Here is a 16,713-nt window from a genome sequence, read left to right on the forward strand (position 1 = left end):
CTGCTCGTACTGACTCTCAGTTCTGGGTCGCGGCTTGATGACGTCATCAAGCCGGGACCCGGCACTGACGTCAGAGTGGTGGGGAGAGCCGATCGCCGGGAGAACGTCAGGGAGGTGAGTGGATACTCTTCTTCCCCCCCTACTACCGCAGCTGTCACAGTGATCACTATGATCATGATATGCAATGGTTTCTGATCACTGAGGGGAGATGTCAGCTGTCATATGATAGATTAATCTCCCCTCTCGGGTGCACACAATTGCAGTGTAGATCCTAAGCTGCATCAGGATAGAACAGCCACAAGTGCGGCGTAGGATCTAATATAGGCGGTCCCCAAAAGGTGCCCATTAATGGTACAATCAGCTGAACGATCGACCATCTGTTCAATTGCATCTGGTGCCGGTAATGGTGCAAATCGCCAATTTATTCAGTTGATCTGAATTTTTAAAGATCACTGCTGAAATCTTGACTAATATCTTATAGTGAAAAATGGTGCAACAAGAATTATTGTATTGATCTTTTATCTGCTCTATCACTAATTGACTGTATGGCTACCATAAGTGCTAGTGTACATGAACCTTAGCCTGTCATTTTAATATTAGTTTTAATGCTGGCTAACTTTAGTTTGAAGTCACATTGAATTCACAAAACATCCTGAACCAAAAGACCAAGGGGTTGAATAGCTTAATGACACCAACGCAAGGTACATATACAGGGCCGTGCGGTAGTGCTGCGTAGCTTGCACTCCTAAATTACATGTGCCCCCTTTAATGTACCAGCGATGGCCGCGTTGCCCAATCCAGAACAGCCAGTATGCTAGTGCAGCACCGAAGGTGGTTCAGGCGGGCTTACTGAAAGCCCCCACATTGTATGTGCTACGTGACAGGCAGCAGTTTGGTCCAATCAAGGTGTGTTAAAGCATCCTCAGATCTCACACTAGGAGCAGCAGGTACATTAAAAGTAGCACGCATAATTTAGGAGAACGCTATGCAGCATTACCGCCCTGTATTTACCTCTCATTGATGTCATTAAGCACGCGCTGCTTTAGCAGCACAGCTTAAAGAGACACTGAAGCGAAAAATAAACTATGATATTATGATTTGTATGTGTAGTACAGCTAAGAAATAAAACATTAAGATCAGATACATCAGTCTAATTGTTTCCAGTACAGGAAGAGTTAAGAAACTCCAGTTGTTATCTCTATACAAAAAAGCCATTATCTCTACGACTTTCAAAGTCGAGGGCTGTTTTCTGACTTTTATTATCTCAACTGTTAGTTAACTATTTACTTTTCCTCTGGCAGAGGAGAGGTCATTAGTTCACAGACTGCTCTGAACGAATAATTTTGAATGCTGAGTGTTGTGTAATCTGCACATATTAGAGAATGATGCAATGTTAGAAAAAACACTATATACCTGAAAATAAAAATATGAGAATATTTTCTTTGCTGCTAATCTTCTAATAATTGTTCATAGTACACAACCAATTCATTATATCATATATTTTTTTCGCTTCAGTGTCTCTTTAACCCCTTTAGGACCACAGGCTTCACCCCCCCCCCCCCTGCTCTGATCCCTGCTGGGATTTTTTTTAAATTATAGACCCCCCCTCCCCCCAGCAGCCAATCCCTGCAATCAGCTCTCATAGACATCAGCCTATGACAGCCGATCGCTCTTGTGCCTCCAGAGGGGACAGCCGAGTGACACAGCTATTCCCAAGATCGAGGGGCTGTACAATGTAAATAGCGGTGATTGCTGCTGGGAGACTCCGTCATTCAAGCTGTGATGCACGCTTTGGCGCGTGTGATCCCCTGCAATCTCCGCCCCAGGACTTCACACCAATTGGCACTCCTCCGCGTTCACGCCAATTGCCGTGGATCGGTCGGCTGGAGGTTAATGACTCAACCCCCACGTACACAGGTCCTTGGACTGTTATGATCAGTTGACCAGCTCAAGCCATAGAAAATTAATCCATAAAACACTTTAAACAGTCTGATCTTGATAGAAGTTTTTTTTTGTTTGTTTGTTTTTAACCAAACTATGAAAAAACTTGATCATTAAAAGGCAGAGGAAAAAAAGTCAACATTCACACAGAAGACAAATTGAACAACAAATTCCACATTTTATTTCCAAATCCACGATAAGGAACAAAAGTTTATACAAATCAGCACTGTAAAAATGACGAGTTAAGAGAGGCTATGCTGGCAAAATTTATAGGGAAATAATCTTGGGTATCCCATCCTTGTTAAATTTTACCTCAAAAATGTTACCGTAGATTAAAAAAAATTGCAAAAATGTTGATTTTAAGTTTCCAAAACGGTATCCAATTGAACATCTGGAGCATATCAATCTATTAACATATATATAGGAGGCTGTCAATAGTAAGTGCTCACCCTTTGACATGCAAAAAGCATCAAAACAATGTAGAAATATTAAAATAAAAGTGCCCTAAAATTGAAAAAGCTGGACCTAGCATGCATTCTCATGTCTGACAAATGAAACCTTCATCCTACATTAAAAAAAAAGATAAATAATTTAAACTTCTAAAGCAATCTGCAACACGTCTACGTGTCTACTACGCAAATACGCAATGAAGAAAAAACAAACAATCTAATACTGAAAATCTAAACATGATAAATATACAGAAACAAGTACACAAAACTTTAATAAAACAGTGGCAATGAAAGGGGGAGAGAGAAAATGGTTTTACACAAAAAACAAAACAGTGCAACGAGCGTCTTCTTGTTACAGCTACTAAAACTATTTGCCTGCCTAAACAAGAGGCGACATATTAAGGTTTTTGTTAAAATGTAAATATTCTTTTCTACAGTGGAGATACAAGAATTTGGAGTATTTTTTTTTCTTTTTATAGGCTTATACGTCTGATAAAATAAGGTTTTCTTTCCCCTCACCCCACAATAAATGATGCAGCATATTGTTGGCTGTAGTATTTTTTTTTAATTAACCAGCGTCAAGCATTATGGATAATGTGTACATGTGGAGCAAGTGCTACAAAAGGAAAAGTGATTCAGAAATACAGGTATTCAGTAGAATGCCTCTTATCAGAGGAAATTAAAGTAGGTCTGAACTCTTGCACAGGACAGAAAGAAAACAGAGAAATGCACCCTGTATGTATTTAGAGAGTTTAGCCTGTCTAATTCCCTCTCATCTGTCACTAATCACAGGTGGATTTTGATCTCTCAGCTGTGCCAGCTCCTGCAATTGCAAAGAGCTAATTGGTAAACAAAGGATGTTAACCCTATGTCTGCTTCCATGAAAGCAATAGAAGACATATTGCAGATTTATTGCAGGATTTGTATCAGCTGTAAGAAATATTTCACTTTAAAGGATATTATGCAGTTGCGTATATTTTAGAGCAGAGAGGAAGTTCTGAGTTCAGATCCGCTTTAAGTGATTGGTATTTGAGGAAAGTGCCTGTTAGCCGGAGGCCTCTTTTCCATGGGAGGCTGAAGGTGGTGAATTCCTCCCATCAGCTGGTCTGGTGTACTAAATGCTTAGTAACGGTTTAGAAAGGGCAACAGCATATTGCATGAATCGCATTTGTACCATGTTTGTAATTGTACCTTATTTTCTGGTTAAACTTGATGGACGTATTACTTATTTTGTTAACTCAAGTAACTATGATAGTTTATCTTCCAAACCAATCCGCCAGAACAGATCTATGTACATGGACGATAATCGCTGTCATTTACCATCATTTGAGCGATGCTCTGCAAACTCATCATTTGTCATTCTTTTCAAGGGACGGTGGTCAAGCGTGTGTACAGAGCTTAAAGGGATACTGTAGGGGGGTCGGGGAAAAATGAGTTGAAATTACCCGGGGCTTCTAATGGTCCCCCACAGACATCCTGTGCCCACGCAGCCATTCCCCAATGCTCTGGCCCCGCCTCTGGTTCACTTCTGGAATTTCAGACTTTAAAGTCTGAAAACCACTGCCCCTGCGTTGCCGTGTCCTTGCTCCCGCTCATGTCACCAGGAGCGCACTGCGCAGGCCCAGTATGGTCTGTGCCTGCACCGTACGTTCCTGGTGACATTAGGGGGAGCGAGGACACGGCAACGCAAGCGCAGTACACTCCTGGTGACATCAGCGGGAGCGAGGACACGGCAACGCAAGCGCAGTGGTTTTCAGACTTTAAAGTCTGAAATTCCAGAAGTGAACCGGAGGCTGGGTGGAGCATCGATAAGTGGCTGCGCGGGCACAGGATGTCTGCGGGGGACCATTAGAATCCCCGGGTAACTTCAACTCATTTTTCCCCGACCCCCCTACAGCATCCCTTTAAGACGCAGTCATTTAGGAGATAAGTTTTGCGGGGGAGGGTGGGGAGGAAGGGGTGGGGGGGATATTTAAACTTGAATACTACTTGTTCAAGGGGAATAAGGAAGTCAGGGAAGATTAAAAAAAACATTGCAAGATGAACGCATGCAATGCTTTGATTGCCACAAGCCAATCATGGAATTGTCAAGTTTTCCAGGTAGTTTGGATGTCTGCAATGAGCAGACAGCAATGAAATGTGGGAAAATGTGGACCACAAAGCATAATAATATCTGTCTACCTTAAAGGGGCACTATGGCGAAAAATTGTAAAATGTAAAATATGTGCAAACATAGACAAATGAGAAGTACATTTTTTCCAGAGTAAAATGAGCCATAAATTACCTTTTTCCTATGTTGCTGTCACTTACAGTAGGTAGTAGAAATCTGACAGAAGCAACAGGTTTTGGACTAGTCCATCTCTTCATGGGGGATTCTCAGGGATTTATTTATTTTCAAAAGCACTTAGTGAATGGCAGTTGCTCTGTTCAACTGCCAATAAACTGTGTAGCAAGCAGGGAAGCTGGCCAACATCATTATTTAAATCCTTTTTAGGGATATCTTTATAAAGAATAAAAGCCTTACTGAGAATCCCCTATGAAGAGATGGACTAGTCCAAAACCTGTCGCTTCTGTCAGATTTCTACTACCTACTATAAGTGACAGCAACATAGGAGAAAAGTAATTTAATGCTCATTTTACTCTGGAAGAAATGCACTTTCCTATTTGTCTATGTTTACACATTTTACATTTCACAATTTTTCGCCATAGTGCCCCTTTAACGTTTGTGAAACTGCCAAAGACTGCAGTTACGCCTCTCACATGGGAGGCTGAAGGTGGCAAATTTACCAGCTGTCAGATGCTCCCATTCACTTGCTAGTGCTTGGCTGGTAAGCTGTATACATCACAGTCTTCAGTGACAAGCAGGGTAAAGTGGTGGCTTGGCAGTTACTACGGTACTCGTGACTCAGCTACTAAAAAGAGGCAATATTAATCTGTGCAGCCCAGCTATAAGGAAAAGATGACTAGGTAGTAAAGTGTTGGAGGTTGCCTTTCATTGGTTTACAATCACCAGCTAAATGCAGGTAGGGGAAAATGAAGATGCTCTAGTAACCAAGAAAAGCCTGGCTGAGGTTATGAACAGAATAAAGCCCCTTTTCCACGGACGACTGAACTATATGCTTGTCAAGTAGTTCAGCCTCCGCCTGCCTGCCAAGAGCACCTTTCTGCTGCTGTAATGTTTGGTAATACCATGCGTGTCATTTGACACAGTCTGGTATTACACGGCAGCAAAAAGATGTAAATTGTCATGCCTGAGCACAGCCTTGGCCATGCTGGGATTGAACTCTGTGGGAGGTGGCCTTTCCAAGGCCAGTGCCAAGCACTAGCAAGCGCCTGGCCGATGCACGGGAGCAGCCTTTAGCCTCTGATGGAAAACAGACCAAACAGAGGGCATGTGATACATAGATTCAATAGTTCAATTATTGGTTTTACATGGAGTTCTGCTTTAACAATAGTGCAAATAAATATAAAGGGGAAGGTATTTTGTACTCCATGTACCCCATTTCCGACCCACTTAAAGAGAACCCAAGCCGAAGCTCGGGTTCAGAAACAATTACTTACCTAAGGAGAGGGAAGCATGTGAATCCAAATGAAGCTTCCCTCTGTGTCCTCCGCTGCTTTCCAGGACTGATCTGGGCCGCGCTCCTATGCTGGCACAGATGCACTAGCGCAGCAGTGTGCACAGAAATCGCCGAAGTCGCGGAGGCACAGTACAGCCCGCCCCTGCTTGAAGAGGGGCGTGGCCCCAGACTACCAACAAGCCCTTGCCAGTAATCTTTGGAGTTTCAGTGATGGGGGATCAGAGGACACCATGGGAAGCCTCTACAGCAGGGGTCAGGAACCTCACATTTTTAAATGCCACACATTTTAAAATGTATTTCCGTGAGAGTCATACAATATGTTTCAAACTGGGACAGTGCGCATGCACAGCAGAGGGCTCACGTCCCTGTTACCATGGTGATGTGTATACTCTACCGGGCAGAGGAAGTGTCAGACACAGCTTCAGCTTCTCTTGGGTTTCAGCAACATCAGCAATTTTCCAAAGAGCCATACAGGAGAAATACCGACTAACAGCTTGTAATATTAGCTAGCTGACTTGGGAGTCGATTCTATTTATAGGATGAGATCAGAGATCAAGTGACAGGCAGCCTATTGGGCCAATCAAAGTGCGAGGATCTCGCCCTACAAAGTCACTAGACCTGACAGGGTCCAGAGTGGGACAATTGGAGCAGCTGTTCCTTTTGGGGGGAGTGTGAGTAACATAGCAGTATTGTCCCTACTTTGACAATTTTACTTGCGCTGCCACACTAAGCTGTGCTGCTTGAGCAGTGCAGCTTAGTGAATCAACCCCTAATGATTTGTCTGTGAGCCAGATGTAGCCATCAAAAGAGCCACATCTGGCTCCCTACCCCTGCTCTACAGGATCCAGACACTTTTCTCTTATAAGTTAAGCATTTGCTTTTATACCCATAGCTTTGGCTCAGGTATCCTTTTAAAAAGTGACCTGCATCTGGTTAATATTGTTAATAAGTGCTGTTCCAGAGGCAGTTTAAAGTAAAATGTGCAATATTGATGCGTCTTTTAGCTATAAATACAATATTTAGGGACTACAACAGAGGTTCGTTTGTACATGACAAATAAAGCAAAACACAAATAAGAATAGCCTGAATAAGGTGTAGCAAGGAGTATAAGGAGCCACTGTGCATGAATACCAACATTTACCTAACCTAATATCACACATCAGCTAATGTCAAATTAACACACAAGTTACAGTAAGTGCTCAAAACTGATAATAAAAAAAAGGAAAAAAGAAAAAGTTATCAAACTACACATCATAGACTTTGGAGTACATGTATGTATATACATATATATGTTTTATACACATATACACCTCCGGCTAATATAAACTTAAAATAATAATAATAATTTGATAATACAATGCCCTTTACTATATACAATATGGGATTTGTTTTATTTTTGCACTAACACAAAGGGTTTGATTTTAACTAAAGTAAAATAAATACTGAGTTTTGGAGTAGCTGTGACCAATAGCATTGTCTGTTCCTTTCATGATAACCTGTACTTACATTGCAATTATTAAAATAACAATGTGCATATATATATATATATATATATATATATATATATATATATATATATATATATATATATATACACACACACACATACACCGTACATACACACTGGGAATCACAAACAGAAATGGCATCATTTCTTGTCCTAAAAAATGACACATAACATATATATACTGTATATATAAAGTTATAAAGGGAAGGGGGTTGAAAAAAAACATTTTTTACTTTATAATGCAGATCTCCCTCTTATCAGCACTTTGCGCCTTCATGTAAAAACCAAAAGCACTTAAAAGGTTAATCCACCATAAAGTTTACCCTGTTGTAAATAGGCATTTATCTGAATTTCAGTCGACCAATAGACACACCCGTGGATATGACTTTTGCACCACGGTGTAGCATTATGCAGCCATGGTGCAATGCGGTTTGTCCTGATTATTTACATTTTTTTGCTTCCTGTCAAGTTATAGAATTCTACACTGAATGTCTCATTGATAGCTGTCTTATCAACTGCCAGTGTAAAGTCTCGTACACACGTAGGAGGCATATTGCCTGTTAGGGTTTGGGATCTGATCCCTCGGGTGACAGACATTGCAGGGCCGAGGCTGTACAGATGTGTTGCTAGCCTATAGGCTAGTGGCGTGTTCTGTTGCTATGTAAGGGGGTGGAGGGCCTCCAAAGCGGCGTGGGTGTGATGTCACGTGGGAGCTGGGTGAGCAGGGAGAACAATCCTCTCAGTCGGCGCTCGGTAGAAGAGATGCGCAAGGCTGATAGCTGACTGAGGGGGGTGGGGTCAAGGGCTGGATTCTCGGCAAAGGGTGTCGTCATCGGCCACGTTTCATCTAGTGTGTGTACACAGCTCTAGTTTCTGGTAACAAAAATTGCAGAAACCGCACATAAGGCTTCCCAATGCAAAATTGCTGTGCAGTGGGAGCAATGTGCAGTTTTCCACAGTCTCAAAAAAAGATCCGGCACTGCTGCTTTTTTCTTTTTCCTTACACATTGCCTGTGATTCCCTATGGGCGATAGTCGGCTGCTCTCAGCTGGCTGCCGGCCAAGAATGCAGATTCGCTGTGGAAAAAAAGCTGCAGTTTTTTACCGTGGGCTCAAGTGTGCCCCTTCCCTCAATGATAACTTTCAGATGTACATGAGAAGTGAGCTGAAGGCTTTGCGTTAACCTCCCTGGTGGTATGGATGAGCCTGACTTGTTCAGGGAAAAATAGCTGAAAACGGTATGGGCAAGTCAAGCTCGTCCAGCAATTCTAAGGCTGGATTCCATTTTCTGCATTACAATTTGCGTTTGTTGTGTATTTTCACATGCTATGGAAACCTGCATGTGAAAACTCACACAAGTACTCAAATTTTATTGCAAAAAAAAAAAAAAGTACGCTTGACACATTTTAGCAAATTACAGTAAAACATTTCATAAAAGTTAATTAAATCCACTTTCTGCACAGAAACCCAGCAGAAACTGAACACCACGGAGGTTAATGATAGCTAACTGAGTGTGGCAGGATTCAGGCAGAAGCACTGAGCTCAGGCAGTACAACTAATAGCCTTAGGGCTTGATTCACTAACCGGCGCTAAGCTGGTTAGTGTGCCCTATTACTTAGTGGGCGCAAACTACGGCACTAAGTAGTTTGCGCCCACAAATCAATCTCAGTCCAACTCACTGCGCGTGCAGCGCGGGTGCACCTATATTAGTGCACAGTGCGACGACAACGTCGCAACCGCTGCCCCTTAAACTTTACACTTGGTGCGACGATAACGGCGCATCGGGTGCCCCCGAAGCGGCGCATTCAGGGGCAACCGATGCGCCATTATAAGGGGCAGCGGGTGCAACGTTATCGTCGCACCGCGCACTAATATAGGCGCACCTGTGCTGCGCGTGCAGTGAGCGGGACTGCATGCAAAGTAGCTTTGCGCGCACTAGGGGCAAAAAATGGCTTTTCACACCGGCGCTAACACTTAGCGCCGGTTAATGACTCAAGCCCTTAGTGGGGTCCTTCTACCCTGACAGAAGTTCAACGTTTCAAAGCAATGCATTTAAATAACAGGACAAAGAGCAGTTTTGGTTGATAAACTTTCATTTCAGATTACTAGAAATGCCTATTTGTGACTGGTTCTGTGATATTTCAGCCATTTACAGAGAGTGGGCTTCACCACCCATAGGATCATACATCTCTGGGGACACACTCTCTGGCAGTCTCTACAATATAGGAAAAAGCTGGACCGAGATTGGTTCCCCAAGCGTATCACCTAAGCAGGTAGGTGGAGCTGGAAAGGAAGAGCAGAGTTTTTGATGTCACAAGTCAAGATATAATTATATCTATTATTATACAAGAATAATATATCATAATTACACCCACTAGAATCTATCCTATACTGGAATATCCATTTTGAATGGATTTACCCTTTAATGGATTTTTAATTAAATAACTGAAAAGGAAATGCACATACAAAATGTAGCTGCATTAGGAGAAAAGTCATGTTTACATAGATCTGTTGTGCTTCTTGAAATGCATTACCATTATTGATTATAGAGCCATTCAGTTAAAGTGCGACCTCAGCCCAAACTTTTTTTTTATAGTTTGTGAATAGGGAAGGCCAAGATTTTCCTTGGATTTCCTTGAAAAATAACTGGGTATTTTTTTTTTACTTGCTTTCCCAGTGGCATCTAGGCTATTGATGTAAGCTGAACTGTTTCTAAGGCCAGATACAGCAGATTCGATCAGAGACAGACTGATTCCCTAACACAGCCATCCAATCGTAATTTCGATAGTACCTGATGGAAGATCTTGCTCAAAAGGGGGCGGGGCGGTAGATCGATGGCCCAGGGCAGGTGGTTGGCCCCTAAGTCCGAATCTGATCAGAGAGGGAATTATTATTGCCACACTCTGCAAATAGATTTTTTATAGTTTTCATGCCGACATCTATTAATAGTCTGTGGAAGATCCCCCGAGGCAGCCTCCATACACACGGGTGGCTGTTCTCCGTGACCTGGCGGCATGTACATACACACGTAACTTCCCCCTGGGTCATGAAGAACAATTCCCTTTAATGTATGATGATTTTAATACACACTGGACTGCAGCATCGCTTATGTTGTCTAGAGATGCCAATAGTAAATTGGGCCCTGTATATAAATCAGGAATCCACCTGAGACTGGTTAGTGCTCCTGGTTCCATAAGCTACCTTCCACAACAATCCAGAATGTACTCAAAAGTGGAGGCCAGGATAACTGTAACTGGGGAAGTCTGTGGCAATGTCCCCCATCGAGGTAGAGATAGCAATGAAAATCCAAGAAAGGACTTCATCTTTCTCCATTGACGTGGGTTTCACTTTAACACTAACTGGACCTGACAGTAAAAATCCCTATTTAACTCTCCTTCAAGTCACTTGGATGGAGGGGGTTTTAAGATTATAGGCTGCCCCCTCCCCCGCATGACCTGACTCCAGCCTGTGCACTGGTGCAGAAACCAGAATATGACATCACAGGAGGAGTGCCACCAGCAACGCTCAGCAGTGGCGCACAATAACAGGGGCTTAGGTGCAAATTGTGGAATGACTTTAGAGAGAGGCAAGTACGGCTGCGAGCAGCACAGGCTTAGGCTCCTTTTCCACTACTGCAATATCGCCGCAATCACTCGGGAGTACGGCGTGATTTGCAGTGGATCTGCGTATTTCGACAGGAGAAAAAACCCTCAAGTTTAAATTGCCAAATTGTGAGGAGAATTGCACAGTGGCACGGTTGCTATGCGATTTTCATGTGCTGCGATACTTTGTATAGGAGGGCAAGTGCAGCTAAAGCACAGCAAGTCAGCAATTGGGATTTGCGGGGGAAAAAAATTATACTAGTGAAAAACCAGCACTGCAATTGCAGTGCTGTTGTGATACACAAAATGTGATACACAGAATGCTAGCAATATCATTTTTGGAGATTGCAGCTAGTGGAAAAGCGCCCTTAATGCTAGCTCATTTGTTATCGTTAGGTCACATTCAGATTTACTTCATGAAATACAGTTTGTGCATTCTTCTGTTTAAATGCGAGACCTACATAAACAAAAGAACATTAAAAGGCTAAAATATTTCTTATAAGGATCATCCAAAACAACAGAAAATACATTAAAAAAATGCAACAAACATATACAGCATGGAATGTGGAAAGGTTTGACTGCTGAGGTTTGTACAAGTTGGTTCCTTATGATGCTTATTTACAAAATGCTATGAAGAAAAGGCAATAGCAGAATCAGTCTTGGGCAATATGAAACTCTATGCAGCTCGTAGAAGGATAACATTAAATCTATATAAATAACATTTTTTTTTCCAAACTTTACACTTAAATAGCAGGTCTCCATACAAAAAATTGCATCTTTGTAAAGTTAACTGCAGAATCTTTTTTTTTTTTTTTTTGCTATCATAAATATGAAGTGATGGTATGGCCTTTTTACAAACTGTGTTTGTAAGATTGGTGGCCCTGAGTCTATCGCTACCATTTGCCATCAGTGGTTGCTCTTGTAAGGACTAATAGGAATGAGAAAGCCTTAAAATTTCAATGCTTTTAAAAAAATGCAGGATTATGAGACACAAGTAAAATATCTCCATTTTAAATTTCTATTGCCTAATATTAGAAAAAATGGATTATTATTCACAGTTTCGCATTTCTCAGCTTCATCCTGTCGCTTTAAAAACAAAAACATTTCTTTGAAGAAAAGAAAAATGTACAGCTCATCATATCACTATTAATGACAAAAGGGCAGCGATACGTGTCCTTGTCATGTCACCTTCTAGAACTCATCAATGTTTGTGGCGACGGTTGGGGTGGCTGGGTTTGAATCCTGGGAAATGGCGGCCACCGTGACGATCCTGGAGGAGCCCAGGACTCCGGTGACTGAGGCCTCCAGGTCTCCCGACGTCACAATCGCCAGGGCTGTCCCGCCTCCCTTTTTATTCTGGTGGGTTTTGACGTGTTTAGAGAGGTGATCGCTCCTCATGAACCGCTTAGAGCATTCTGGGCACTCAAACCTCTTTTCACCTAAAAACAAAAAAAAACAATAACACTTTTGAACTATAAAGCAATAATAGAAACCTACAGTAACTTAAAAATATACAGATTTATCAATAGTGTCTGAGAGAAAAATCTTAGGAGGTTTCTATAAATCATGCAGACCTGTCTCAGACATTTTAACTTTGACAGTAATCCCGACCCAGGCTCAGGTGAAAAAAGATGCTAGGAGCGGTAATCCCGAGCCTGACGTGGGGTAGCCGCCTGAAGGTATATGCAAGCAGTGTGGCGGCTGTTTTAACCCACCTTTACCGGGATGAATACACTAGCAACCAGACTTCTTCCAGTCCTCAGAGGCTTTCGATCCCTTGGGTGAGATCAACAGGACGACAGATGGCAATCTCAACATAGGGGTAGAGCGTCACCAGGAGGACAGGAGGAAGAATTGCAGCACTGCAGGGGCTGCTGCAGATCTCTCTACTGCATGATTTATTTTCCTGCTTTTTTATGGTCTAAAAGCACATGAAAAAAACTGTACCAAATTTAGACCCTAAAATCTAAAAGAATCATACCGACAAGGAGGTTAAGAAGGTGAAATATCATCGTAAAACCGCTCTAACAGAAGGAGATAGGTAGGTTTCTCAGAATTGATGCAGTTTGTGCGATAATCCTCTGAGTGAGGTAACATGTGCTGTGAAAGCAGACAACACTATTTTCATGGTAAAATAGCAGAAGAGCACTTCTTAGGGTAGGATGGACTGAATGATGTCAACCAGTCTGGATACTACTGCTTCATAAAAAACATGTGGCTCTCCCATCTCTTAGTATAGTTGCTGTCTGGGCTTTAACCACTTGCCGACCGCACACTCATACCGTGCGGCGGCAAAGTGGTAGCTGGAGGACCAGCGACGCAGATCTGCGTCGCCAGGTGCCTCCCTAATTAATCAGGAAAGGCAGCTCGCGCGAGCGGCCGTTTCCTGCTAGATCACGGAGCGGGTCTCCGTGAATAGCCTGCGAGCCGCTGATTGCGGCTCGCAGACTAAATGTAAACGTAGGAGACATTTGTCTCCTTTGTTTACATTAAGGCAGATCGGCGATCCCCGGCCAATCACCGGCCGGGGATCGCTGCCATGTGACAGGGGACAGCCTGTCACTGGCTGCACAGGACGGATAGCGTCCTGTGCAGCCCGGATCACCAGGGGTGAGAGGGAGGAGAGGGAGGGGGGGAATTTCGCCGCGGAGGGGGGCTTTGAGGTGCCCCCCCGCAACATGCCAGCCAGGAGGAGCGATCAGACCCCCCCTGCACATCATCCCAATAGGGGGGAAAAAAGGGGGGCGATCTGATCGCTCTGCGTGCCAGCTGATCTGTGCTGGGGGCTGCAGAGCCCACCCAGCACAGATCACAAAAAATAGCGCTGGTCCTTAAGGGGGGGGGGGGGGGGTAAAGGCTGGGTCATCAAGTGGTTAAAAGGAAGACGTGACTGACTGGCAGCTGTGAAAGACAACTTTTTATATGGGGGATAAAACAACACATGCAGCACAAGTTGACATTTCACTATCCCAGTGTGGCAGCTCTGCATGAGTTTTAGAAGTGGTATAAACCACTTCTTATTTCTACAGCAGATTATCACTGGTTTTAATTTCTACAGCAGATTAGCATTGGTTTTGCACTGTTCTAACAGTATGACACTTCATATAAATCTAGTGCAAAAGTCTTCTTACTTTGTAAGAAGAGAATTAACTCTCAGAACACATGCAGATTACAATTGTGATTAAAGAGGTAGGAAATAGACAGAAACAAAATCTGTCACAACTGTTTTGATATAATGTGAATATTTACTGTTATGTAGATTTTATGCACCTTAGCACTAGGCACTCTAATACGTAGCACTTTCAATTCCCCTGATGAAGCCCACCTTTGAGGGGATGAAACATGTAGGGTTGTTTGATGTAGGGGGTGAACTTCCTTTACAGGGCAGCGTGAGCTGTGGGTGTGTATATTCACTTCACAATTAAGAGTATCAGCACCACAAATGGTTTTATCTTTTATTGTTGTTGTTTTTATCTTTTAAAAGTTGTTTTAGATTTTAGTCTCCTCCAGACAAGGTTATTTATGTGAATTTATCTAATCAGGTGTGTGTATTGTATTTATAGATCTAGAAAGCAATATTAATGATTTGCATGCTGGCTTATTCATCAAGAATGATACATTTTTACGCGTGTCAGTAAAAAAAATTGAGGGTACACACGAGGCTTCTTGCAAACAGTGGAGTTTATTGGATACATAAAGTTTCATAAGAATCAACTCTACCCTACAATTAATTTCAGGGGTTTGGACATGGCAAGGTATACGTTTGTCTACATACAAATAACTTGTTATGTTTTGTTATAATAGGTTATGCACATCATGTGGCGTGCATGAAAAAAGGGCACAGTGAAAAAAGGGCTTGGCTTGAAAACGAAATGGCGCAGGTGGATAACGAAATCTGATAATGATAAACATCGTTGTTATCAAACTTGGTTAACGATAAATACCATTGTAATTACAGACGGGAAATAATAATGAAAAGATATTAACGTTAAAAATCGTTACGTAATTCAACAATACAGCTTAACCCAACCCTACTCTCACACAGAACCCTCCCCTGGTGGTGCCTAAAACTAACCACTCCCCTGGTGGCTCCTAACCCTAGTTAGGGAGGCAGTTTATATATCATTGGAAAGAGGAGAAAGAGAGCTTTAAAATGATATGCATCTTCCCATAGTTTCTGCACTGTTCGGAGTCCCTTTAAGTGATAAAGATGCTAATCCTGCAATCAAAACTTTTTCTGCTGTTATGGTTTGGAGTTATCACATACTTTAGGAGCACTGGCCCTAGTGCCAAAAAGTTGAATGCTGGGAGTTATTTTGAATGCTGGGAGTTCTTTTTATCTATAATATATTCCTCCTCTTTCATTTATTTCCCTGCCTAGCTGATCACTGTTTACAAGCAAGGCTGAGGTGACTCAGTGATTGGATGTGTAAATAAAAAAAAAGACTCTGGGAGGAGGGCAGCTAATGAATACACAATGAGCAAGAGAAAGGAGGGAGGAAAACAAGAGTCAGGGAGGATATGATGTCAGCATTAGCTTGGCAACATGGCCACTGCCTAGAATAGGATTTTCTGTTTTTCCTTTGTAAAATTCACAGGAATCATTACGTGGATAGCACAATACGGGCTTGATTCACAAAGCGGCGCTAACCTACTTAGCACGTCTAAAGTATTTAGACGCGCTAACCAGGGTGCTAAGTAGGTTAGCACCGGATTTCTCAATCAGATCGCGCGCTAACTTTGCGCGCGCAAAGTTTTACGCGCGCTAAGTCCCATAGGCTTTAATGGGCACTTCGCACGGAGCGCCCTGCGCTCTGTGCAGTACGCGCGTAAAGTTTTACTCGCATAAAGTTTTATGCACGAAAAGCTTGTTTAGACGTGCTAAGGGGGTTTTCAGAGGCATGCTAACAGTTAGCACCGCTTTGTGAATCAAGCCCTACATCTGTTATGTAAGTAGAAGTAGCATTTATCTACTTATATATGTGTTTTTTATTTCTAGGTTAGCATGGGTGTCGCTTGTACTTTAAATACAATTTCATGGATGACAATACTTTTAAAATACTTACTAATGTTCCAAAACCCTTCTGGATGAAACAGGAACGCAGCTTACCTGTGTGGGTTCTCCTATGTCTCTGCAACTCATCACTCCTGGTAAATCTTTTGCCGCAGAAGATCCAGTTACATACAAAAGGTCTTTCTCCAGTATGCCAACGAAGATGTGCTCGGAGATGTGACGTTTTCCCATAGACTTTTCCACATCCTTCAATATGACATATGTGCTGTTTTTTCTTCCCTGGTTCACTACTTCCTCTGATAAAAAAAAAAGAAGATAAGCAAATTAGTGGTCCTCTTCTATATGTCCAAGGAGAACCTCTTGAAACATAACATGCGACCAAACAACTACCATCAAAACACAGGCAAGCTTGAGCTGCATGCACGTTCCTGTCCTAAGCTTCAAAGGTAGATGACGTATCGAAAAAATAGCGTGCCCCCTGGGTAAGCTTACCAACACCTCTTTAAATTAAAAGCCAAGACATATGTAACAACCAGAAGACGAGGCGAAAGGGATTTTCTTTAACCACTTGAGGACCGTGGGCTTTACCCCCCTTAAGGACCAGGCACTTTTTTTCCATT

At 42.5% G+C, this 16,713-nt stretch overlaps 1 protein-coding gene across 2 annotated transcripts in view; it reads right to left on the reverse strand.

Moving 5' to 3' along the window:
- Nucleotides 1–7,570: 7,570 nt before the first annotated feature.
- SP4 (Sp4 transcription factor) overlaps nt 7,571–16,713 on the reverse strand; it is a 75,890-nt gene continuing 66,747 nt past the window's right edge. For both annotated transcript variants that reach the window (XM_068235971.1, XM_068235970.1), the window contains exons 5-6: nt 16,190–16,389; nt 7,571–12,518 (exon numbers count right to left, since the gene is read on the reverse strand). In XM_068235971.1, the coding sequence (XP_068092072.1) occupies nt 12,271–12,518; nt 16,190–16,389 (448 nt within the window). In that variant the 3' untranslated portion in view covers nt 7,571–12,270. The remainder of the gene's footprint in view (nt 12,519–16,189; nt 16,390–16,713) is intronic.

The sequence above is a fragment of the Hyperolius riggenbachi genome, chromosome 5 (genome assembly GCF_040937935.1).
Source record: "Hyperolius riggenbachi isolate aHypRig1 chromosome 5, aHypRig1.pri, whole genome shotgun sequence".
NCBI lineage: Eukaryota > Metazoa > Chordata > Amphibia > Anura > Hyperoliidae > Hyperolius > Hyperolius riggenbachi.